The sequence below is a fragment of the Mustela nivalis genome (assembly GCF_964662115.1).
Source record: "Mustela nivalis genome assembly, chromosome: 2".
Classification (NCBI taxonomy): domain Eukaryota; kingdom Metazoa; phylum Chordata; class Mammalia; order Carnivora; family Mustelidae; genus Mustela; species Mustela nivalis.
Window position 1 is genome coordinate 104,637,487 of NC_139021.1, and position 27,745 is coordinate 104,665,231.

Consider the following 27,745-nt stretch of genomic DNA (forward strand, 5'->3'; position numbering starts at 1 on the left):
ACAAACACTGTGAAGAAACTCACAGTGAAACGGTTCATTCTGCAAAGGAAGGCCGGAGGGCCAGAGTAATTTCTGCAGCCCCAATTCTGTTTTCAATCTCAGTCCAGGCCTAAGTACAAAAGTAGACGCCCCAGTGTACATCAAGGGTCACTCAACTGGTCTACGCAAATGAAAGGTGAAGTACTTGGAAAAATCAACCCTTGACCAAGGTCATTTCACATCGTGGGTTTTCTTCAAGTCCAGGATTCCTTGTATAAAATTTTGTAAGATGGCTTGAAAAAGAGAGAGGAGCATCACTTCGAGACCCATGGTTTTAAATACCAAATCACAGCTCATGGACACACAAGAAAGTTAATGAAAATTTTACAACAAAATAAACCACGCATTCCAAATCCCAGGCACATTGGGATGTGACAGTGGATAGGTCTGTTAGGGGTGAGGGCTCATTTTAGGGTAGGATTCTGCTCCAGCACACCCAGTGGACCCACATCCACATTCTCAATTTCCCTCAAAGATAAACGCATCAGGGAGGGCACTCTTCCAGCAGGTGGGGCAGCCGCTGACTGAATCAAAGCTGATGGTTCATCCACAGAAGCGCTTGAAAGGAATGTTAGCAAACTCACAATTGCATAATGGAAAGGAGATGGGAGAGGGGCTGGCAATCTTAACCGGTGACAAAACTCCCCTTCACAGATGAAGAATTAACTCACAGCCGTGTCCATAACTCATGGACACAGTTCATTCCAGGTTTCACCTTTGGTATCCTTAACAGCAATCACAAACCTCTTCTAGAAAAAGAAGAAGGAAAAAAAGCTGTAGACAGAAGGATGCCAAGGGTGCATCACTGAGCTACAGTGCTTGGAGAAAAAAAAAAAAAAAAAAAAAAAGATAATACTTAAGGTGTTCTAATCAGATATAGGAAATGATCAGTCAGCTTCACCATTAAGGACTCCTAATGACTAACTGTTTCTTTAAAAAAAAAACAACAACAACAACAACACAATAGCTTTGTCCTTCATTCCTAACTATTTTAGCCAATATATAAATTGTTAGTACTCCCTGGATCATTAGCTTAAGAAAGAAAGAAAGAATGAACTCATAATGACACGAACGCAAGACAGCACCCTACAAAGAAATACCCAGGAAAAAAAAAATTTAAAAAGAGAAGAATTTACTATAAGAACAACATTCTCTCCATTAGTAACTCCATTTACCATTTCTGAGCCATTCACCTACTCAGGTTAAGGGAATAAGATGGAAAGGAGCCAGGGCAGAAGGCAGAGGAGCTGGTAAAAGGTTTGCATATTTCCCTGTGAAATTGTAAAACTTAGAGGAAAAGACATGTTTTCCTTTTAGATGTTAAGTACACACACACACACACACACACACACACACAAAATTCCCCCGCTCCACTGTGCCACCTCCTTCAAGGTCATTTATCATCAGCACAACCTACGGATGTTTTATTAAAAGAAAAATCCCAGCTTAGGACTGCCAGATCTCTACACAGGACCCACTTATCAGAGGTGTTGCTGGGGCTGACAGGCAGCCGTTGAGTGGCGCAGAGTTAACATTACTTTATATGCGCAGAACCCCATCAGCGAGCACATTACCCGGGTCTCTATTAAGCATTCTGATAACCACCTCCAACCAGCTTGGCTTAACATTTAAGCCTGCAGGAAGCCCTTGAGTGCAAGAAGCCTTCCAAAATTTTCTAGCTGATTTTAACCCTATAGAGTTTGAAGAAAAAAAAAAAAACAAAAACTGAATTTAAAAATGACCCAGCAACTAAATATTTTGTCCACCTGAACAAAAGATCTCGTGGTTTGGAGAAACGTATTTTCATATGCCTCTTATTTTTTCAAACCTTATAGACAGTTTTTCACTTAAAAAAAATAATTATAACCTGTATGACTAGTAGGCTTAAAACACTCCCCATGAGCAAGGTTTTAGCATACAGGCTCCAGCTCATCAGAGCTGGATTTGGGGCCAGTAGCACTTCTAAAGCATACGTAATGGTGCATAACATACAGCCATTCCTTCAGATCATTCTCCATCTCATGCAGACCCTGGATTTTGTCCTTTCCAAAGGCTTTCTGCCCCCACCCCAAATAGTAAGCGAAAATGAATGCCTTAAAACTATTAGAAGAGCAAAAGGAAAAAAAGAAAACCGGTCACTTAAAACGTTCTCAGACAAATTCACCCTTTTCACTTGTTCAGCTCCCAAATACATCACCTGCACTATTTTCACCCCTCAAAGTTACTGTCTGGTTAATATTTCAAGATTTCAGCGTCTCTATGATTTGCCTAACTCTGGAGGTAATTGGGAAGTGATCTCTTTTGCTCTGTTGAGGAAAGAAGTAACGGCAGAAGCTGCAGTCCTCGGGCGGGGGGTGGGGGAATCCTGGAAGGGACGATCTTCCCGAGACAAGTGCAGGAAAAGCATGGAAGGGGTGCTGCAAACGCTAACGAGGTTATTCTTAACGCGAAGTTAACGGCATTTTCTTTTGCCAAGAGGCTCTCCAGTCCCAGCTTTGAGGTGAGCAATGCCTCGGCCTGGGAAGTATCTGCAGCGTTAGAACAAATCAGCGAGAGGAAGGAGCAGTGCCAAGAGGTACTTAAGGAGAAAAAATTGTATTAGTGTGGAGCCAGCCTTTCCCTGCTGCCACCCAGTGTGGAAATTCCGGGCAGCCACCCTGCCCTTACACACACGCACACATACACGCACACACACTTTGCTGCACTAGGCATTCAGTAAGCCAGCATTTGGAGAACGACACGTTCACAATGTCCCCGCCACCCCCGCGCGCGCGCGCGAACACACACACACACACACACACACACACACACACGCGCGCGCGCACTCTCTCGTCTTCCATCCCTTCCACGTTCTGCAAGCCGGCGCCGGGGAACCGCGGTGACCATGGGGGAGACTCCTCTCCCCTCCGCAGCACCCGGACTTGGGGGAGCTCTGGAGGCCGCGTCCCGCACCCCCTCCGGGAACAGTCGGCCGCGGCGCGCTCTACGCCAAGTAGGCGAGTCCCCGGGTTGCGCGACAGCGCGCGGGTCCAGCCCGCAAGCCAGAGAAACCGCGCCGCGGCGGAATTCCCGGCGACAGTCCGCGCGACCCCGCCGGCCCCGAGCCCCGCGCGGGCCGCCCGGTCCGCACCCTCCCCCGCGGCGCTCCGGAAGGCGCCGGCCCCGCCACAGGTCAGGCCGGACGGCCCCCTCCTCCCGGACTCCCGCGGCTCCCAGACGCCGCTCCTCAGCGCCCCGGGACCCAGGCTGCGCGCCTCCCGCCCGCTCGCAGCGCTCCAGCCGCTCTCCGGCCCCGGCTTCCCCTACGCGCGCACCTACACGCACCCTTCCCTCCCGTCGCCCCCACACGGCTCCTCCGGAGCCCGCGGGGCACCCCGCCCCGCCCGCGCGCCCCCGCTGCCGCCGTCGCTCTGCCCGGCCCCAGCCGGTGCATGGCGCCCCCGTCCCCGGGGGAAACACAGGACGCGCGCCGCTTACAGTTCGCAGGAACTGGATCTCGTCCTCGCCCTCGCCCCCATCGGCCATGGCTCCGCGCCTCCTCGCCGGCGCTGCCTCCTGAGCCCCGCGGAGCCCGGCGGCGCTAGCGGCGGCCCCTCGCGCTGCCTCCTGCCGCTGCTGCCGCCGCTGTGCTGCCGCTACTGCCGCGGCGCTGCCCGGAGCTGGGGGCGGAGGGGGCCGCGGCGGCCGGGTGCGAGCGCCGGGCGGTCCCCGCCTGCAGAGAGGGGGAGGAGGCGCGGGCGGGGGCGGCCGAGGCGGGAGCCTCCCTGCGCCGCACTGTGCGGGAGGAGGGCGACCCCGCAGCCCAGCCGCGCCGGCCCCGCGCTCCCTGCCTGCCGCCGCCGACTACTCGGCCCCGACTCCGGCGAGCGAGTGCGCCGAGCCCGCGGAGCCCGGGCTGGTGCCGCGGTGGGGGCGGGGAGTGGGGGCGGCGGGCGGGGAGGAGCTCGCCGGCTCCCCTCTGCTGCAGGTAATCCGCAGCCCTCTGCTCGGGCCCGCCAAACCCGAGGCCCAGCGCCGCTTACTGGCTGCGCTGGGTATCGGGGCTCTAGAGCGCAGACGAGCGCACAGCCTTCCACCTGGCGGGGGCCTGAGCCCCCCCGGTCTCTCGCACAAGCCCCTCTGACCTTAGGCGAAACCCAGGGCTCAGCGTTCCTTCCTCCCCCAGGGGCTTCGGCGCTAAGTGCCGCAGCGCTTCGGACGGCACGCCAAGAATCCTCTTTCTCTAGGATGCACGGAGTGGGTATTAAGTTACCCAACACAGGGTATTTTAAACTCGGATCTCTCTATTCCTGACCCACAAGAGAATTCTGCAGTATCCAGTCTCCGTGGACCGCGCTTTTAACTGGTCATGTATACAAAGTGCTCGGTGCACAGAACTTTAACAGATTCTTCCAGCAAATATATGGTGAGTGCCTGTGCCAGACACCTGTGGTACAAGGCAGACATGAGTTAGAAGACTAAACTTTAAATCAACGACGAATTGCAATACAGGAGGGGATATAATAAATTTGAATCATTGATGAGCAAAGAGAATTTGGTACCAATTATCATCACCAGGAAGCCATTTATTTCCAAAGAAATTTGAGCGTAAATAACAATGCCTACCTCGAGCAAATCCATGCAATAGCTCACCACATCACATCTGACAAACGGCTGTAACTAACAAAATGCAGGGTCTGATTTGGACAATTTGGACAAGCACTAATGTCTTAATTCCCGGTCTTTCACTTAAGATACTCAGCAGTGGGGCACCTGGGTGGCTCAGTCAGTTAAGCATCGCCTTTGGCTCAGGTCATGATCCCAGGACTCTGGGGTTGAGTCCTGCATCAGGCTCCCTGCTGAATGGGGAGTCTCTGCTTCTCCCTCTAATCTCCTCTCCCCCATGATCTCTAAGATCTTTTTTTAAAAACATACTCAACAATGAGTATATGCAAAGCAAAGTTATCAAATGTCAGTCTAACAAAGTTGAAGAAACTGTAAAGTGAAGGTCTAGCGTCAGCATACCTACCTTACACATTTTGGTGCATCTAATTAGTTTCTAAAATCTACCAGTAAATTCTATGCAGCATACATTTTATTTGCAGCTTTCGTCAACTTTATACTTGCTGAGATAGTTTTGCATATTTCCAGTAGAATGAATACCAGTAAGAATATGTGTTATAAATACTTCTGTCCCTGGTAAGGCTAGTAATGCTCTCTTCTATTTAATGGTACTAGTCATCTTATCTAAGTACTTGAAATATTCTTGGATCATGATCCATGACAACTAATTCTTAAATTATTACAATTTATGTGAATTTTTACTCCTAGGAGCTTCTAAATGAGCAATCAGAGTTCTCACAAAAGATAAAAGTTCTCCATGAGAGATGACTATATTCTGAAATGGGCTCATAATTTTATGTTAAATAATCTGATCCTCCAAATTTTTGACATATCAAATTGAACTTTTCTATATTTTATGCAGAATGATGCATACATAGACCATTTCTTTTTTTTAAATTAACATTTAATGTGTTACTTGTTTCAGGGATATGGGTCCATGATTCATCAGGTTATATACTATCCAGTGCTCATTACAACACATATCATTCCCAATGTCTATCAGCCTATTCCACCATCCCTTCCACCTCCCTTCACTCCACCAACCCTTAGTTTGTTTCCTAAGTTTAAGAGTCTCCTATGGTTTATCTCCTTCTTTGTTTTCATCTTGTTTCATTTTTTTCCTCTCTTCCCCTACAATCCTCTGCCTTGTTTCTCAAATTCCTCATATCACTGATATGATCATTGCCTTATTTCACTTAGCATAATACCCTCCAGTTCCATCCACATCATAAATGGCAAATTTCATTTTGACGGTTGCATAATATTCCAACTGTGTATGTATACACCACATCTTCTTCATCTGTCCTGGACATCTGGGCTCTTTCCATAGTTTGACTATTGTGGACATTGCTGCTAAAGCAAACATACACACTGTATGTTTGGGAATTACTCCATTCTCCCCATACAGTAGGTAAAATATAAAAACTCAAACTCACTAGCTTTTCCTTTTGGCCTATTAAGCTAAGCTACACATTTTTCTAACAAGCTTTATCGTTATGATTTCTTTAATTCTCTCAACATAAGTGATACAATGCTCAATGGCCTGAGTACTCAATATTCACCATATAATAAGTCTTCAACAGCAAACAGAGGGTTTTTGTAAAACCACTTATGTGGACTTTAACACAAAAATACAATACTATGAGGTTTATGGATCTTTAATCTATACTAAAAGTATAAAAACATGTTCAAGAATCATTCATCATATTTATTTTTAAAAGAACTGATGGAAATACAGCAAGTGGTTTATTATTGGTGGTGAGTATATGGGTGTAATATTATTTTTGGTACTCTGATATGTTTTCAATATTTCATAATTATAAAAATTGAGATAGTTTTTATTAAAAAAAAAAGAAACTACTGAAGTTACTAAAAGCTATGGGAATTTTTCCCTTACAGTATTTTTTAAAAATCGGCTGTTTCGACACATGAAAAGTTGCTCAACATCACTCATCATCAGGGATATACAAATCGAAACTACAATGAGATACCACCTCACACCTGTCAGAATGGCTAAAATTAACAAGTCAGGAAACGACAGATGCTGGCGAGCAGGTGGAGAAAGGGGAACCTCCTTGCACTTTTAGTGGGAATGTAATCTGCTGCAACCACTCTGAAAAACAGTACGGAGCCTCCTCAAAAAGTGAAAAGTAGAGCTACCCTATGACCCAGCAGTTGTACTCTTAGGTATTTACTGAAAGAATACAAAAACACTAATTCAAAAGGAATACATGCTTCCAAATGTTTATAGCAGCATTATCTACAATAGCCAAATTATGGAAAGAGCCCAAAGAAGATGTGGTATGTACACACACACACACACACGATGGAATATTAGTCAGCTATAAAAAAAGAATGGAATCTTGCCTTTGCAATAATGTGGATGGAGCTAGAGGGTGATATGCTAAGGAAAATCAGAGAAAGACAAATACCACATGATTTCACTTATGTGGAATTAAAGAAACAAAAAAATGCTCATAGGGGAAAAGAGGGAGGCAAACCAAGAAACAGACTCTTAACTACAGAGAACACACTGATGGTGACCAGGGTGGAGGGAGGTGGGGGGATGGGGGAACTAGGTGATAGGGATTAAGGAGTGCGCTTGTGATGATGAGCCCTGGGTAAAGTACAGAAGTGATGAGTCACTATATTGTACACCTGAAAATAATATTACACTGTATGTTAACTAACGGGAATTTAAATAAAAACTTTCCAAAAAATCTGTTTCACTTTCTTTAGTTCACATATGATTTCCTAGTTTGTTCTGGTGAGATACCATGGTAAGAGAAATGGTTTTGACTGGAAATATCATAGAATGATAGGAAGAAAACTAATCTCCATTTTAAATATAATTTTAATTGAGGAAAAAGAAATAATTTGGGTTACAGCTTAAAGTTTATGTTCAATGTTTTTTTTTTTGTTTTTTTGTTTTTTTTTTTTTGGAGAGAGTGAGCACACATGAGGGATGGAGTGCATGGAGAGGGAGAGAGAAAGAAGGAGAGAGAATCTTTAAGCAGGCTCCAAGCTCAGCTCAGAGTCTGATGCAGGGTTTGATCTTGAGACAGTGAGATCATGACCTGAGTCAAAATCAAGTCTGATGCTTAACTGACTAAACCACCCAGGCACCCCTCAGTGTCTTTAATTCTTATTGTAGATTTAAGATATAAGGAGTTGGCAAGTACATATTTTCACAGGTACAAAACTACAGTTCATGAAATAGAAAAAAGATTTTATTTAGAATTTTCATAAGCATCCAATCTTATCTCCGTTTTTTGTAGTTCTTATAAAAATGTTTCTTTGTTTCTATATACATATTACATATACTAGTTTATTTTGCTTTTTGTTGTTGAAATTGGTTATCTTAATATTGCTTTATTGGAATCTTTGTACTCTATAGCAGTATATGTGTTTCCTATAACACTGTTTGAGGACTTCACTAATTATAATATAAAATAATTTAGAAGATGATATTTCCATACATCTTAGTGTGAACCTGAAAAATGTTTTACTTTATTACCAGTGTTATATCCTGCAACTGATGGGAAAAAACCATATTTCCTTTTTTGTTTTCAATTAGAATTTTTCTAGAGTCATTTAATTCAAAGTGAGGCAATGTGGACCACTGTTCACTCAGCAGGACCCTAGACATCCTTAAAGAGCAAAAAATTAAAACAGATATAAGATTTTTCATTTATGATTATAATTTACTAATCTCACCAATGATGTATATGGGCATTAGAAAAAATAACTTCTTGCTGAAGATCTCTACAGAAAATGAGCTAAAATACTCAGTGTTATTATTTTAATTCAGCTTCTTTCAGTTAAGGTCACATTAATTAATCACCGTAAGGCTGAGGTGAAAGCCTCTGGAATGGTCATTAGATCATTATAAAATTACAGTTGGAAAGGCCTCAGTATCTGGAGATGGAGCCCATTGCTTATCAACTCAGGATTCCAATTCCGAAACCTAAGGGAGGTTTCACAGCATTTCTTCTGATTGTATTTCAGAAGTTAACAAACCAGTATTTTAGGAAATGTCCATTGTATTTCCATCTTTATCACATGTGCCCTAAAATAGTACAGTTCTGAAGTGGACCTAAACTAAAAATAAACTCCAGTAGATCCTTGGAGGGCAGAGCCTGAATCTCTGGGTCTGCATTAATGCAAGGTGGTCAGGAATGATGTTGGAATGATGATGGTGGTTACCATAGTGATGGTGATGGTGATGATGGTTGTGATGATGGTGGTGATAATGGCGATGATTGTGGTGATGGTGTGATAATGGTGGTGGTGATGATGATTGTGATAATGGTGATGCTAATGGTGATGATGGTATTGATGGTGATGATGATGATGGTGATAATAAAGGTTCATTCACCAAGCATTTACTGTGCTCCAGGCACTTAATTTTTAATGCTTTTTCCATCTCTACAGCACTGCCATTTTAAAGAAAAGGACACCAAGGCTTAAGGAAGCTAAATGAAGACTGAGATTACACAGCTGCTTAGTGGTGAGGCCAGGGTCAGAGGTCTCCAGACTGGAGCAATTACTGTTTCACGCGATTGGCCCTCCCCCATCCCAGCATGAAAGCACAAGAAGAGTCTGGACTAACACAAACTAAGACAAAGGCTCTGACAACCCCGGGAGATTTATTCCTGATTTCAAGCCAATCCTAGGGGTCCCGTTAGCTCACGGAATGCCAAGCGAGTTCTGGAGAAGGAAACAGGGATTATTATGTGATCAGAAATACAATCTAACTTATGCCTTCCTCTGTAGCTTGGGTCCTTAGAGGAAATCAGCTTTTCAGGACATGAAAGTTTTTCATCACTGTCTTATCAGTTCCCTAAATTGAGCTAATAATTGTGAAACCCCAGACTATAATTAGTATTCGGGTATCTGAGGTCAGGACAGAACTGCATATAGATGATAAAAATGAACATGATCTATCTCTTGGGGTGAGCAGAGCCCTTGACATCACAGAAAGGATTGACCCAACTCAACTAAAAGTTTGCTAATTAACCACCTTCTCTACTGAGAAAAGTGTTTCTGAGGAGGTATGGGCTCCCCAAGACACTGCCACCCCAAACTGCTTCAGTGCCTTCATACATTGATCATTATGGCTGCCATATATTCCCCCAGGTAGCTCTTCCTCCTGGTTTTGCCCACACCTACTATACCACAACTAGGATCCAAAAGCTAATGACCCTCTTTGATTCTTCCCTATTATAGACTGAACGTTTGTGGACCCCCAAAATTCATACACTGAAGCTTAGCCTCCAATGTGATGGTATTAAAGGTGGGGCCTTTGGGAGGTGATTAAATTTGGATAAGGTCAAGAGAGTGGGGCCCCCATGATGGGATTAATGTCCTTATAAGAAGAGGAAGAGACAAAAAAGAGGTTCTATGTGCACACAGTGAGATGGCAGCTACTTAGAAGCCAAAAGAGGCCCCAGAATGAAACCTACCTTGAGAGCATTGCCAGAACCTCAAGAAATAAAATTCTCTTGCTTAAGCTGCCTGTCCAGTTAGTGGGATTTTGTTAAGGCAGCCGGAGCAGACTAAGACATCCCTGACACCCAATATCAATGTCCTTTTTGGGTAAAAAGACACCTTCCTGACTCCTGTCTTTATGTCCCTAATTATTTCACTAACTTTGTAACTAGTCTTCTTGGGTTTTGCTCTTTTCTACTGTGAGCCATCTTCCAGACTCCACCAAAATAACCTCCTACAACAATATTTCCAATGAGTTACTTCCCTGCACAGTAAGAATTGGAGCCATTGAAGAATGACTCCCACTTACCGTATTACATTCAAACCCCTCCTTCTAGCATTTGAGACCCTCCACAATAAAGCCTTTCACATTCCTTTCAATATTTACCTTCAAGTACTCTATTGTGTTGGCTCCAAACCAAGCTACTGTTCCTCAGATAAAATGTGGGCATTAGCCAACCCTTTTCTTTTGCTGTTTCTATATATCAGAGGCATTCAATGCTGTGAAGAAATATAAAGCCATACAAAGAGAGAGACGGCAACAGAAGGAACCATTTTGCAGATAACATGGTCAGGGAAGGCTGGTGCAGTCACATAGCGGTGACTTGAATCATGTAAAGAAATGAGCCTCAAGCCTATCAAGAAGGAGAGCATTCCAGGCAGAGGGACTGATGTGTGTGAAAGCTTTGAGGTGAGTGGGCATGTTTGTAGGACAGCAAGGAGGGCAGTGCAGTGCACAGAGCAAGGGAGAGGGAGGGTGGTGGGCCATGAGGCCAGGAGGGCAGTGAAAACAGTACATATCCTGCCCCATTCCAAGTGGGAACACCCGCCATCTTTATTTGTTTGGTTTTGTTGTTTTTGTTTGTTTGTTTTCAGGAAAAGGCCCTAGTACACTCAGTCTGGCTTTAATTACGCCCAGTTGGCTACATACTTTAGCATCTACCCAGAATCTCCATGCTCTATGCATGTCAAATGCCTGGATATTAGGAATCATCCATCTGAGTACAAACTCGCTTTATCTGTTGAATTTTGCTAGCAGGTACAACTTGATGAATTATATGTACTTATTGTTATACAAATCACCCTACATTCCCCCACCCTCGCTGTTGACTTGATGAATGATGAAAACACAGGGGCTCATGCTCATCTGTCCATGTCCCAGGAACTAGGACAAGGTAGTGAACATCAATGTTGGCTTTGAGGCTAAACAAACTCAGTTCTAGGCCTTTCTTTGCCACTTAATATGAAAATACTTACTTGTCTCAACCTTAGTGTCCCCACATACAAGACGAGCATAAGAATAATACCTCACAGGCTTGCTGTGAGCCTTAAATGAGATAAATTGAACATAACTTGCAGAGTATAGTGCCTGGAATATGGACACAGTCACTTAAGTGTGTGTGTGTATAATTTAAATTTAGAACCAAAAGTATTTATATTTCCTCTGAAATAAAATCAATCAGATGCTATGTTCAGTGCAACAACTTCAAAAAGAAAAATGTTTCTAATTTTTTCATGATGATTAATATGAAAAGAGTTTCTTTGGTAAGTTCTCAAGCAAGACACACATGCACTTACCTTCCCATAAACACACCATCGTCTTTTAGTATATTTTTGGTTACAGGTAACAAAGACAGGGGCCTAAAAAACATAAGATATCATTTCTCTCATCTAACATGGCTGAAGCTGACAAATTCAAAACCAGGCAACCCAAACTGGCACAGAGTCTCCACAATGTTCTCAATGTGCCATTGTCCTTTCAGCTCCATCATCCTTAGGTCATGGAATCAAACCTCATTGTCACAAATGGCTGCTGTAGCTCCAGGTGTCAAGTCCAAGTTCCAGATGGGAATAAGGAGTGTATGGTGGGAGAAAATGGCACATGCCATACCAGTTAACTCACCATGTAAGGAGCTTTCCTAGAATTGCCCAATAATCTTTACCTCTATCTCATTGGCCAGAATTTAGTCTTATCTCTTTATATGAGATGATACAAAATAGAGGTTTTAGCTGGTTACATTAAAGCCTGAAGACAATCAGGGCTCTGTTGGTAAAAAAAAAAAAAAAAAAAAGAACATGAGCGTTGGGTAGACAACCAGCAGATTTGACCTCAACCTTCTTACTGCCTCTTTTCATAGGAGGTATGTACATAATTTTACAAGTTTATGGTTAAGAGGGTGGTTTCAAGAACATCTGCAATCCCTTAAGAAAAGAAATATATTTTATGTCATCAAATCAGGACATCTATTTGCTTAATTCCCAAATGGAAATACTTTAGGCATTTTCTAAAACCTAAGAAAATGAGTTATGTAATTTACTAAAATAGATTCCTGCCTGTTTTCATCTTCAGTTTGATCAGATGCTCCTGCCACACATACTAAACTTCTTCTCCATATAATATATTGAATTTCCTTTTAACCACGAGTTCTTACCATATTCTAGCTTTAACTTGATTCGACGATATGAGATCCATTTTTCTGGTGCTGGGAAAAAGATAAGGTGACACACATCCAACATTGTAATACTTTTGGAAGAGTAAAAAGTCTAGGAGAATTTTTTAAAAAATGTTTTATCTGAGAGATAGAGAGAGAAAGAAAGAGCATGTATACTGTGAGTGGGGGGGGGGACAGAAAGAAAGGGAGAGAGGGAATCCTTAAGCAGGCTCCCTGCTGAGCACAGATCCTGGCACAGGGCTCAATCCCAGGACCCTGAAATCATGACCCCAGCCAAAATCAAGAGTCAGCCACCTAACCGACTGAGCTACCCAGGTGCACTAGTCCAGGAGAATTTTAACACGGATTTCTACAATGCCCACCTGCATATGAACTGAATAACAGTGCTAGGATATGAACAGAATTATGTTTTTTTTTTAATTTGCCATTTCATGTCCCAGTCCCAGTGATATTTCTAAAGATGGTGGACTAAAGAATGTGAGTTTGAGAAAAGGAGCTATAAACCTTAAGATGAAAATAATTGACCAAACTCTGTGATGTAATGTGGTTCTTGGGCATGAGTCTCTCTCTCTCTCTCTCTCTCTCTCTCTCTCTCTATATATATATATATACATATATATGTATATGTATATGTATATGTATATGTATATGTATATGTATATGTATACACACACACACACACACACATATATATACATATCTACACTTCAGTTAGCAGGTGCACTGAGCCACCAATGAGAACCGTAAAGGAAGAGATTACCCAAACCAGAATCCTCCCTTTGATACAGGCTGGGCTCTAATAAAAGCTGAAGGCCATAGGCCAGGACAGCCTATGAGGTTTTAAAACTGATACTTTCCTGGCAATCCATTCATTCATTCATTCATTCATTCACTCACTCACGCATTATTACTTACTGCCTGGTTCTCTTCTTGGAATGCAGAGTGAATGATCCAGTGCTGGGCTTCCTGGAGCTTCCAGGGGTACACAATGCAGAAAGATAAGGGCTGTGACAGGTGTGTGGGGACAGGCTGATGAGGATGATAAGGAGGAAGTGTAAGCTGAATGGTAAGGAGGTGTCATTCAGATTTGGGGATGGGTGGACACAGGAAGAGCAATGGTCCTCATGATGGAGGAGCACAGGAAAAACCAAGGCAGAAGACGAGATCGCGGGGATGAGTGTAAACAGCTGAAAAATGGCAGCGCCCTCCCAAGAGCCTCCACTTGAACTCAAGACCAACACACTACATGAGAGCCTGTTACTGATGTTCTTTCATACCATGCTTCAGGGAGTCAGGAGTTGAGCAGACACCGAATTCCCTCAAGTCCTGTCTCACTTCAGCTGTAAATTTTCGGGATTCAGGAAAAGACCTCGTGTGTGCTAGACTAATGGATTGTCAGGACTGTGAATTGACAACCTCCTTTCCTAACTGTAGTTTCTTATTGATAATTAATCGGTTCAAAAAACAGTTATTGGGGGCGCCTGGGTGGCTCAGTGGGTTAAGCCGCTGCCTTCGGCTCAGGTCATGATCTCAGGGTCCTGGGATCGAGTCCCGCATAGGGCTCTCTACTCAGCGGGGAGCCTGCTTCCCTCTCTCTCTCTGCCTGCCTTTCCATCTACTTGTGATTTCTCTCTGTCAAATAAATAAATAAAATCTTAAAAAAAAAAACAGTTATTGGGTGTTCACTAGATGCCAGGCACAAAGCAAAGGGCTGAAAAATACAAATATAATAAGAGATGGCAAGATGGTAGTCTTGTGCCTCAAATGCAGCTAAGGCATAGCCCAAATTGGCAAAATAAGAGGAAAAGACTCTCACATTCTAAAGAGAAATTCCAGAACGCCCATGTAGGACTTGCAGAGAAGGTGCTGGAAACTGACTTTGAAGCCCTTAATCTTTAGGGATATTAAAGGGTAGAGTTTGAAGTGGCTGAAAAGAGCTGATTTCTTTGGAGAAGGTTGGAGTGCTGCCACATTCCTGGACCTACCACTTCATCTGGGGGAGGAGAGAAGGGTGTGTGTCCCATCACTCAAAGCCAGGGAGGGGACACAGAAGGGTGATGTGGTTCCTCTGGAGATTCATATCTGATTCATGCCTGAGAAAGGCAAATAGTGAGAGGCATTTGGGGAAATTCCTGGGGAAGACACACAGCCCTACCAGCAACCAGCTGCATTTAGCAGGAAGTAGAGGTATTTTCCTACAATTTAGGATTGTTTGTTTGTTTGTTTGTTTGTTTTAAAGGCACCCTACCCAAGAGGGCTTCCTGCCGGGGAGGACAACCTCAGCACAGAGGCTGGAGGTGGATGCAGCAGCTGGGAGGAGAGGGGGGCAGTGGGGAGACGTATCACTGCTTATGGGGAACAGAAACGGGGAGGGGGGACCCTCTGAGTAACCCCTGAACACTTCCCGGAAAGAATCACCTTGAAGATCTGCCAAGTGGGAGTAACTTCACTCACCCTTCCTCCGGTTGTTCCTCCCTCTCAGTGACCCCAACCAGGTCTGGAGATATCGGGGGGACAGGAGAAGAGGATCAAAGTAGGGAAATAAGAGGGAAGTGGACCCCACGGTCCCCCGGCTTTAGGATCCCTGCCAGATGCTCCCAGGCTCCAAGAAAGGACAAAGTTTCTATATGAAGGTTAAAATCAGGACTATGAAACTGGACTAAGCATCCTATCATTGATCCAAGACTACGCTTGTGACTAAAAGTGACTAGAGTGTCCTCTAAATGAGGGGCCTGAGATTTCATTTGTGGAACAGGGAAAACAAACAAAAAAGGCCTTTTAGTGGTTTTAAAGGGCCAGTGAGAGGAATAATAAAGTTTCTTTCTGAATGTCTCTACTCAGCTCTGGTTTTTCAATGTAATGGTTGTACAAGGTTGTAGAAGGAAGCATACAAACTCTAAGAGAGGGAAGAGATTCACAACCATTGTAACCCAACGTACTAAAAAGTAGGACTACAATGGTGGGACGTATGGGATGGAGAGAGAGGAAGATAAACAGAACGCTTCAAACCCTTGTAGATGTCCAACAAGGGTTGCTAAATGAAATGTAGAACATCCACGTACATTTTAATTTCAGATAAATAATGAATAAATTTGTTCAGTATAAGACTGTCTCATGCAATGTTTTTATTTGTTAAATCTGGTAAAGCTATGTTCATGGGACAGAGATTGGCCCTGGAATCCCTCTTATGGATGTAGTCTGTCCTCCTCGTTGCTCTTGTTCTTCCTGAATTTGTGGTTCTACAGACACGCTTGGTCACACCCGGACAGCCACACACCTGCCACTCACCTACGATTATTTGTAACTACCACACAGAGAAACCGTGAGGATCCACACAAGGTCATCTCAATATCATCTCTATGCTGTGACTTATAAATGGTGTATCTCTAGGGCTAACCTTTCTGCCTGAGCTCCAGAGCAGTTGGTCAAAGTGTCCCACCAACTACTCAACCACAACCTATCCCAAACAGAACTGACAGCTGCCAAAATTCTTCCCCAAATCCCTCCTTCTTGAGTCTTCTCTCATCTTAGCCAATGGTGCACCGTGGATCAAGCCAAAGACCCAAGCATTGTCCATAGGTCAACTCTCTTTTCTCACTCCCTGCATGTAATCCATTGGCAGTCCTACCTCTAATGGCCAGACCTGGCCCTCTGGACTATGTCCACAGCCAGCATCCCAGTCCAAGGCTTTGCCCTCTGGTCTACTTCCATGGCCTCTCCCTGCTTCCCCTGTCACCTACTCTTGTCCACCCTGCATAGCAGCCAGGGGGGACCTTTTGCAAACATAGAGTGGATCACGACACTCCCTTGCTTACAATCCTCAAACCTCAAACTGCACTTGAATAAAATCTGTACCCTTTATCACACACCCTCAAGAGCCAGCATCCTCTGTCTCTTCTGACCCATCTTGTCATCCTATCCCACCTTTGTTTACTACCCTTCAACCCCACTGGCCTTCTCTCTACCCATCAAACAGGGCAAGGTCACCCACTAGCTGCTTCCTCCTTGGACTGTTGCATGATGGGTTCCTTATTCTTGCTCAAGAAACCTTCCTGACCACCATGTCTAAGGAACCAGCCATCACCCACCATTTCCTTCTCTATATTCTGTTGTGTTTCCTTCTCAATTAGTTACCACTACCTGAAGGTAACTTATTTATCTGCTCCCCACACAGAAATCAAAATCCTTGCTGAAGTCATGTTAGCTAATACCTATTACCTCCTCCCAGGGCAGAGCCTCGTCATTCCGTCAGAGGAGGAGACCAATTTAACCCGACAGCATTTGTTCTTTCTAAAGCGATGCTGTTTACCACCATTCTTATTCAAATATTTATCAAAGGGTTTCACAGTTATTTTCTTCCAGCTTGTTTCCTGACATGGAGGTTGTGTTTGTCAGTCTGAAGACATCTAGATTCTTCTTTTTGTAAATATGCAGCTCAATGTTTTTGTTAGTGTCCAAACTTCTCCTCCACAAATCCTCTAAAATGGAACAAATCCTTCTCTTATGTAGAACTGTAAATAACCAGAACTCCTGGACGTACACACCTCAGACTTTTTCCCCTTACTTTATATTCAGTTTATACCTCCAAAGGAAAATCACACAGTGCTGTTCCAATAACCAGGCACACCTGGTTGCAGGGATGGGGAGTTTTTAAAAAATGTCTCCACTGTGGAGGTGTCACTTAAAATCAGATTTCTGTGTCTGTCTAATGAACAAAAATACTTTTGTTTATGTATTTCATAGTAAAACATTTAGTCTTCTCAAATTGTCTTCTTTGAACATAGCTTTGGATTTCTCATTTTTACCTGCTAACTGCCAGCGCTGCTCCTGGTTCTAGTAAACTGTCCTACTTTCATTCCTATATTCTTCTCATTTATATTCCATGTCCCAGAAAGTATTTTGCTTAGTCAATTAGTTTTCCTTTTACATTTTTCTCTTTTTCCACATATGGAAATTACTATATTGTCCTTAATGAAATGGATGCAAAAATGTCCAGTCTTTATGTGCTGCTTTCATTTTATAATTCGTTTTCAGTTTCTACTAATTCAATTTGCATATTCTTAAAAAGCACTTTATTTGCCCATCAGTCTTAATCTCTTCAGTATAAAATAGAGGGGGGGAAAAGCATAGTTTTTTTTTTTTTTTACTTTTTAGTGTTTTTTTTTTTTTAAGATCCCTCTTGCTTCTTGTTTCTTTTTCTTTTTTTAAAATTTAGTTTTATTTTTCCAGTGTTCCAAGAGTCATTGTTTATGCATCACACCCAGTGTTCCATGCAATCTGTGCCCTCCATAATACCCTCCACCAGGCACTGAAAGTCAACCAGAGCAACAACAACAAAAGCCTGCTATTTACGACCCACAGGAGTCACTTGATCCCACACATATGCTGGGTCCCTTCCCTGCATCTCTAAATCAGTCTGAGCCCATCTTAATCCATTTGGGCTGCTACATTATAACCAAAATACCACAGATAGAGTGGCTTAAGCCACAAACATTGATCTCTCACAGTTCTGGAGGCTGGTAAGTCCAAGGCCAAGGCACCGGCAAGTCCCTGAGCACCCTCTACCTGGTTTGTCGATGGCCATCTTCTTGCTGGGTCCTCACAGGACAGAAGGAATGAGGGAGCAATCCAAGGTCTCTTACATAAGGGCATGAATTCCATTCATGAGGGCTCTGCCTCAGGACCTAAAATCACCTCCCAAAGGCCCCTTCTCCTGATACCATCACATCGGGGGTTAGGATTTCAACAATGAATTTTGGGAGAACGTGAACATTCAGTCCATCACAGAGCCTAAGCCAAGAAACCTCCCGCAGCCCAGCTGTGGCCTCAGAGTTGGAGCCTACTCTTAATTGCAAAGGTTCTAGATCACTCTGGGCCCAGCATGTTGGGCTCTGCCCTGAGTCCTGTTCTGACTCCTCTTCTCTTTCTAGACTGAGATCGTGCCTTGCGTTTGCCAGGTTGCACCCAGGCCCTGGATGGGGGTGACCTCCACCTATGTTTGTAATTGCCACCGACCCTACTCATTTTCCCCTCTTTCCTCTATCAGAGCTCCTTGTCGTGTCATGGCTCTCCCTTCTCCCTCCCTCCCCCACACCTCCTCCATCCCAGGGGACTACTGATCACTGTAATCACCTGTGGTTGGACTCCAGTGACCGTGCAGAGCTGAGGCCCCCACCAGCGAAGAACTCTCTCCTTTCTGAGAGACAGAAACAAACTTCTATTTTATTCAGGCATTTGTCGTTTGGGAACTTCCCTGTTAAGAAGCTTGACCTTGACGCCCAACTTACACTGTACATCAGTACTAGATAAGAAGGTAAAGCCAGAGAGAAGCAGCTATTTTAGGAAAGCCACTACCATGAAAAAGAGAAACCAGCAGAAACAGGAAAAAAAGCTCAAGAAAACAAAAATACAAGGTGTAGAATAAAGCAAAATAAGGACAACAACAGCCACAAGGAATACCATATTCATTTTAAGATAGTGTACCTGTAAAGCAAGAACAATGACCTCTGCAAAAGGAATAATAAGAAAACAGGTAATTATGGCTAGAAAAGTGAAAACTGTTATGAAAATCTTATTATGACATACTCTTTAAGCAGAAAATATTAAAAGTATAATTTGTTACAAGATATATTTAAAAGAAAGAAAAAAGAGAATGAGTAAGAGTCCTTGGGAATTCCAAATGTTAACCAAAACGAAAATTTCAATCAGGTGTTGTAAGATAAAAACTGAGGAGCTTTCCCAAGAAGCAGAATCAAAAGACCAATGGAATAGCAGAGAAAGATGAAAGCCTGGGGTCTCAATTTTGGCAATATGGCATTGAACTCACGGTAATAAAACAAATGGAGAAAATAAAGGAAGCAAATTATCAAACCATAATACAGAAATGAGGTGTCCAAGTAGAGAGTCTGAGGTGGCATGAGGAATGTTTGCTGTACTGTGTGTGAGCTCTATCTGAAAGAGAGGAGGGTCTTCTGTTTGGTAACAAGGGGTAACAAGGTACCCATTAAGTAGCAGTTGGACCCCCTCCCCCATAGTACTGGGGACAGCAAGGACCAGTGGGCAGACGGATGTGAGAGTTGAGAAACCTTGAAACAGTGGCATCATTACCATGCAGTATCAACAATACAGTCAGAAGAGAGGACCGAGCCCAAACTTCCTTATCCAATTCTCATAATTAGAATACTTATAACCCCGGAACAGCCAATAGGTTGCTGGGAGTGACCTAATTCATCGTACTCAAAGCACGCCCCATTCCCAGCGCCTGGCCCATAGGAGGGAGTCAGTGGACACTGATGGAAAGAAGGAATGAATGAACTACTAAGTGAACAAAGAACTCTCCTGGAATGTAGTATGGGGAGGCTTTTTGGAAAGAGGAGGTCTTGTGTGTTAATATTTGTGTTCTGTTCAGCAGGAAAGTCAGAAGGACTGGAAAGACAGAGAAGGACAGGGGACAGGGACAAAGCAGAGCCAGGGGGCGTAACAGCATGCCAGGATCACAGCCTCCAGACTGAACAGAGAAAGCCAGAAGCCCCGGAGAAACATCAAATCGGGTCAGTTAGTATTAATGGAGAACTTCAATAACACACACACACAGATTGGTAGAATGCCTCTTCTGGAGCAGATGTAGATGAGGTTTGGATAAGAACCAGTCATTTTAGAGGCTACAAGGAGAGGATATATATTGGGCTGTTCACAGAACTGTTAAAGAGAAATGCATGCTGAGTAGCTCGGTGTAACGAAAGTCACAGTACAATTAAATTCAGCGTTCTGAAGAAGAGAACAAGCCAATCCCTCCCACCAGAATATAGAGCCTTGACAATAAAGAAAGTAGTCCTTGATAAAAGAGCAGATAACTTGCAGAAAATCCCATATTTTCAAAACATCTTAATAAAAACACAAGGTAAATGCAGGAGGTACATGACAAATCCAAAAGGTCATGTTCTCCAACAAAATTCTTTTGTGACTAGGAGGCAGAGTGTTTGTTTCTGAAAGAACAGCAAATGAGGTGGGGAGGGAGGTGGAGAAGGAAAGAAAGAAGGGAGGGAGCTTTTATAGCTAGGCCCTCATTTAGACTAATTGACTCCTCTTTGGGGGTATGTAAATTACACTGAGATAGAAATTAAGTTAATAATGAAACTAGCTATCATTTCTTGGGAACTTTCCATGAAATGAGCATGGAACTAGATGCTTTGAAAACATGTTCCCTCCCCCCATCTAGATTTAAGCTGTGGGACATGTTAAGTTTAGATATAATTCAAGGTATGATAGGAAACTGTTGAAAGGTTTTAAGTGAGGAAGTAACACGATCTGATTTTTTGTGTGTAATAAGAAACCTTTTTTCTTATTTTTCTCATGGTTAAATTTCTTTAAGTGGTAGCTGACTATTTAAAGCAAAATTAATAACCATGTGTTACAAGGTTTATAACACATGTTATAATGCTTTGTAAAATGTTTCACAATAATAGCACAATGGATGGGAGGGAGAAATGGAAGAATACAGTTACAAGGTTCTTACCTTAGATATGAACTGTTGCAATATTATGCCTAGTCTGAAATGGGGAAGTTAAAGATATGTATTTTTTGGGAGGAGTCAAGATGGTGGAGAAGTAGCAGGATGAGACTACTTCAGCTAGCAGGAGATCAGTTAGATAGCTTATCTAAAGATTGCAAACACCTGCAAATCCATGGGCAGATCAAAGAGAAGAAGAACAGCAATTCTGGAAACAGAAAAACAACCACTTTCTGAAAGGTAGGACTGGCGGAGAAGTGAATCCAAAGCGACGGGAAGATAGACCCCGGGGGGCGGGGAGGGGCTGGCTCCCGGCAAGTGGCGGAGCAACGGAGCACAAAATCAGGACTTTTAAAAGTTTGTTCCACTGAGGGACATCGCTCCAGAGGCTAAACCGGGGCGAAGCCCACACAGGGTTAGCGTGGCCTCAGGTCCCGCAGGGTCACAGAAGGATCAGGGGTGTCTGAGTGTCGCAGAGCGTGCAGGTATTGGAACAGGAAAACCGGCTACAGAGACAGAGCCGACAGTAAGCTCGCAGCTGGGGGTTACCTTGAACCTGTCGCAGGCTCGGTGAGATCGGAGCACGGCCGGAGGTCAGGCAGACGGGAGTAACTGGGCGCTGTTCTCTGAGGGCGCACTGAGGAGTGGGGCCCTGGGCTCTCGGCTCCTCCTGCCAGAGACCAGGAGGCCGCCATTTGTATTCCCGTCCTCCAGAACTCTAGGGAAAGCGCTCAGGGAACAAAAGCTCCTGAAAGCAAACTCCAGCGGATTACTCAGCCCAGCCCCTGGTAAGGGCGGTGCAATTCTGCCTGGGGCAAAGACACTTGAGAATCACTACACCAGGCCCCTCCCCCAGAAGATCAACAAGAAATCCAGCCAAGACCAAGTTCACCTACCAAAGAGTGCGGTTTCAATACCAAGGAGAGCAGCAGAATTCCAGAGGAGGAGAAAGCAAAGCACGGAACTCATGGCTTTCTCCCTGTGATTTTTTAGTCTTGCAGTTAATTTAATTTTTTTCTTTTTCATTTTTTTCTCTTCTTCTGCTAAAATTTTTTTTAACTTTTACCCTTTTCTTTTTTAACGTTTTAAAACTAGTTTAATATATATTTTTTCTTTTTTATACTTTTCTTTATTCATTTTCTTTTTTAAATTCTTTTCTTTTTTTTTTTTCTTTCTTTTTGAACCTCTTTTTATCCCCTTTCTCCCCCCTCACGATTTGGGATCTCTTCTGATTTGGTTAAAGCATATTTTCCTGGGGTTGTTGACACCCTTTTAGTATTTTACTTGCTCCTTCATATACTCTTAGCTGGACAAAATGACAAGGCGGAAAAATTCACCACAAATAAAAGAACAAGAGGCAGTACCGAAGGCTAGGGACCTAATCAATACAGACATTGGTAATATGTCAGATCTAGAGTTCAGAATGACAATTCTCAAGGTTCTAGCCGGGTTGAAAAAGGCATGGAAGATATTAGAGAAACCCTCTTGGGAGATATAAAAGCCCTTTCCAGAAAAATAAAAGAACTAAAATCTAACCAAGTTGAAATAAAAAAAGCTATTAATGAGGTGCAATAAAAAATGGAGGATCTCACTGCTAGGATAAATGAGGCAGAAGAAAGAATTAGCGATATAGAAGACCAAATGACAGAGAATAGAGAAGCTGAGCAAAAGAGGGACAAACAGCTACTGGATCACGAGGGGAGAATTCGAGAGATAAGTGACACCATAAGATGAAACAACATTAGAATAATTGGGATTCCAGAAGAAGAAGAAAGAGAGAGGGGAGCAGAAGGTATACTGGAGAGAATAATTGGGGAGAATTTCCTCAATATGGCAAAGGGAACGAGCATCAAAATTCAGGAGGTTCAGAGAATGCCCCTCAAAATCAATAAGAATAGGCCCACACCCCGTCACCTAATAGTAAAATATACAAGTCTTAGTGACAAAGAGAAAATCCTGAAAGCAGCCCGGGAAAAGAAGTCTGTAACATACAATGGTAAAAATATTAGATGGCAGCTGACTTATCCACAGAGACCTGGCAGGCCAGAAAGAGCTGGCATGATATTTTCAGAGCACTAAACGAGAAAAACATGCAGCCAAGAATACTATATCCAGCTAGCCTATCATTGAAAATAGAAGGAGAGATTAAAAGCTTCCAGGACAAACAAAAACTGAAAGAATTTGCAAACACCAAAACAGCTCTACAGGAAATATTGAAAGGGATCCTCTAAGCAAAAAGAGAGCCTACAAGTGGTAGATCAGAAAGGAACAGAGACAATATACAGTAACAGTAGCCTTACAGGCAATACAATGGCACTAAATTCATATCTCTCAATAGTTACCCTGAATGTTAATGGGCTAAATGCCCCAGTCAAAAGACACAGGGTATCAGAATGGATTAAAATAAAAAAACAAAACTCATCTATATGTTACCTACAGGAAACTCATTTTAAACCCAAAGACACCTCCAGATTTAAAGTGAGGGGGTGGAAAAGAATTTACCATGCTAATGGACATAAGAAGAAAGCAGGAGTGGCAATCCTTATATCAGATCAATTAGATTTTAAGCCAAGACTATAATAAGAGATGAGGAAGGACACTATATCATACTCAAAGGGTCTGTCCAACAAGAAGATCTAACAATTTTAAATATCTATGCCCCCAACATGGGAGCAGCCAACTATATAAACCAATTAATAACAAAATCAAAGAAACACATCAACAATAATACAATAATAGTAGGGGACTTTAACACTCCCCTCACTGAAATGGACAGATCATCGAAGCAAAAGATCAACAAGGAAATAAAGGCCTTAAATGACACACTGGACCAGTTGGACATCACAGATATTTTCAGAACATTTCATTCCAAAGCAACAGAATACACAATCTTCTCTAGTGCACATGAAACATTCTCCAGAATAGATCACATCCTCGGTCCTAAATCAGGACTCAACCGGTATCAAAAGATTGGGATCATTCCCTGCATATTTTCAGACCACAATGCTCTAAAGCTAGAACTCAACCACAAGAGGAAGTTTGGAAAGAACCCAAATACATGGAGACTAAACAGCATCCTTCTAAAGAATGAATGGGTCAACCGGGAAATTAAAGAAGAATTGAAAAAAATCATGGAAACAAATGATAATGAAAACACAACGGTTCAAAATCTGTGGGACACAACAAAGGCAGTCCTGAGAGGAAAATATATAGCGGTACAAGCCTTTCTCAAGAAACAAGAAAGGTCTCAGGTACACAACCTAACCCTACACCTAAAGGAGCTGGAGAAAGAACAAGAAAGAAACCCTAAGTCCAGCAGGAGAGGAGAAATCATAAAGATCAGAGCAGAAATCAATGAAATAGAAACCAAAAAAACAATAGAACAAATCAACGAAACTAGGAGCTGGTTCTTTGAAAGAATGAATAAAAATGATAAACCTCTGGCCAGACTTATCAAAAAGAAAAGAGAAAGGTCCCAAATAAATCAAATCAGGAATGGAAGAGGAGAGATCACAACTAACACCAAAGAAATACAAACTATTATAAGAACATACTATGAGCAACTCTACGCCAATAAATTTGACAATCTGGAAGAAATGGATGCATTCCTAGAGACATATAAACTACCACAACTGAACCAGGAAGAAATAGAAAGCCTGAACAGACCCATAACCAGTAAGGAGATTGAAACAGTCATTAAAAATCTCCAAACAAGGGGCGCCTAGGTGGCTCAGTTGGTTGGACGACTGCCTTCGGCTCAGGTCATGATCCTGGAGTCCTAGGATTGAGTCCCGCATCGGGCTCCCAGCATCATGGGGAGTCTGCTTCTCCCTCTGACCTTCCCATCGTTCATGTTCTCTCTCACTGTCTCTCTCTCAAATAAATAAATAAAAATCTTAAAAAAAAAAAAATCTCCAAACAAGCAAAAGCCCAGGGCCAGACGGCTTCCCGGGGAATTCTACCAAACGTTTAAAGAAGAACTAATTCTTATTCTCCTGAAACTGTTCCAAAAAATAGAAATGGAAGGAAAACTTCCAAACTCATTTTATGAGGCCAGCATCACCTTGATCCCAAAACCAGACAAGGATCCCATCAAAAAAGAGAGCTATAGACCAATATCTTTGATGAACACAGATGCGAAAATTCTCACCAAAATACTAGCCAATAGGATTCAACAGTACCTTAAAAGGATTATTCACCACGACCAAGTGGGATTTATTCCAGGGCTGCAAGGTTGGTTCAACATCCACAAATCAGTCAATGTGATACAACACATCAATAAAAGAAAGAACAAGAACCATATGATACTCTCAATAGATGCTGAAAAAGCATTTGACAAAGGACAGCATCCCTTCCTGATCAAAACTCTTCAAAGTGTAGGGATAGAGGGCACATACCTCAATATCATCAAAGCCATCTATGAAAAACCCACCGCAAATATCATTCTCAATGGAGAAAAACTGAAAGCTTTTCTGCTAAGGTCAGGAACACGGCAGGGATGCCCATTATCACCACTGCTATTCAACTAGTACTAGAAGTCCTAGCCTCAGCAATCAGACAACAAAAGGAAATTAAAGGCATCCAAATCGGCAAAGAAGAAGTCAAACTATCACTCTTCGCAGATGATATGATACTATATGTGGAAAACCCAAAAGACTCCACTCCAAAACTGCTAGAACTTGTACAGGAATTCAGTAAAGTGTCAGGATATAAAATCAATGCACAGAAATCAGTTGCATTTCTCTACACCAACAGCAAGACAGAAGAAAGAGAAATTAAGGAGTCAATCCCATTTACAATTGCACCCAAAACCATAAGATACCTAGGAATAAACCTAACCAAAGAGGCTAAGAATCTATACTCAGAAAACTATAAAGTACTCATTAAAGAAATTGAGGAACACACAAAGAAATGGGAAAATGTTCCATGATCCTGGATTGGAAGAATAAATATTGTGAAAATGTCTATGCTACCTAAAGCAATCTACATATTTAATGCAGTTCCTATCAAAGTACCATCCATCTTTTTCAAAGAAATGGAATAAATAATCCTAAAATTTATATGGAACCAGAAAAGACCTCGAATAGCCAAAGGGATATTGAAAAAGAAAGCCAAAGTTGGTGGCATCACAATTCCGAACTTCAAGCTCTATTACAAAGCTGTCATCATCAAGACAGCATGGTACTGGCACAGAAACAGACACATAGATCAATGGAACTGAATAGGGAGCCCAGAAATAGACCCTCAACTCTATGGTCAACTCATCTTCGACAAAGCAGGAAAGAATGTCCAATGGAAAAAAGACAGCCTCTTCAATAAATGGTGTTGGGAAAATTGGACAGCCACATGCATAAAAATGAAGTTGGACCATTTCCTTACACCACACACAAAAATAGACTCAAAATGAATGAAGGACCTCAATGTGAGAAAGGAATCCATCAAAATCCTTGAGGAGAACACAGGCAGCAACCTCTTCAACCTCAGCTGCAGCAACATCTTCCTAGGAACATTGCCAAAGGCAAGGGAAGCAAGGGCAAAAATGAACTATTGGGATTTCATCAAGACCAAAAGCTTTTGCACAGCAAAGGAAACAGTTAACAAAATCAAAAGACAATTGACAGAATGGGAGAAGATATTTGCAAATGACATATCAGATAAAGGGCTAGTGTTCCAAAATCTATAAAGAACTTAGCAAACTCAACACCCAAAGAACAAATAATCCAATCAAGAAATGGGCAGAGGACATGAACAGACATTTCTGCAAAGAAAACATCCAGATGGCCAACAGACACATGAAAAAGTGCTCCATATTACTCGGCATCAGGGAAATAAAAATCAAAACCACAATGAGATATCACCTCACACCAGTCAGAATGGCTAAAATAAACAAGTCAGAAAATGACAGATGCTGGCGAGGATGTGGAGAAAGGGGAATCCTCCTCCACTGTTGGTGGGAATGTAAGCTGGTGCAACCACTCTGGAAAACAGCATGGAGGTTCCTCAAAATGTTGAAAATAGAACTTCCCTATGACCCAGCAATTGCACTACTGGGTATTTACCCTAAAGATACAAACGTAGTGATCTGAAGGGGCATGTGCACCCGAATGTTTATAGCAGCCATGTCCACAATAGCCAAACTATGGAAAAAACCTAGATGTCCATCCACAGATGAATGGATCAAGAAGATGTGGTATATATACACAATGGAATACTATGCAGCCATCAAAAGAAATGAAATCTTGCCATTTGCGACGACATGGATGGAACTAGAGCATATCATGCTTAGCGAAATAAGTCAAGCAGAGAAAGACAACTATCATATGATCTTCCTGATATGAGGAAGTGGTGATGCAACATGGGGGCTTAAGGGGGTAGGAGAAGAATAAATGAAACAAGATGGGATTGGGAGGGAGACAAACCATAAGTGACTCTTAATCTCACAAAACAAACTGAGGGTTGCTGGGGGGAGGGGGTTTGGGAGAAGGGGGTGGGGTTATGGACATTGGGGAGGGTGTGTGCTTTGGTGAGTGCTGTGAAGTGTGTAAACCTGGCAATTCACAGACCTGTACCCCTGGGGATAAAAATATATGTTTATAAAAAATAAAAAAAAAAGATATGTATTTTCAATCCTAAAGCAACCACAGAAAATAAG

The 27,745-nt window shown here is 42.7% G+C and overlaps 1 protein-coding gene across 3 annotated transcripts in view; it reads right to left on the bottom strand.

Annotated features, from left to right (window-relative positions):
* The window catches only part of RYR2 (ryanodine receptor 2), a 733,452-nt gene extending 729,533 nt beyond the window's left edge, over positions 1 to 3,919 (bottom strand). For all 3 annotated transcript variants that reach the window (XM_082721308.1, XM_082721309.1, XM_082721307.1), the window contains exon 1: positions 3,517 to 3,919. In XM_082721308.1, coding sequence (XP_082577434.1) covers positions 3,517 to 3,564 — 48 coding nt within the window. In that variant the 5' untranslated portion in view covers positions 3,565 to 3,919. The remainder of the gene's footprint in view (positions 1 to 3,516) is intronic.
* Between the last annotated feature and the right edge of the window lie 23,826 nt (positions 3,920 to 27,745).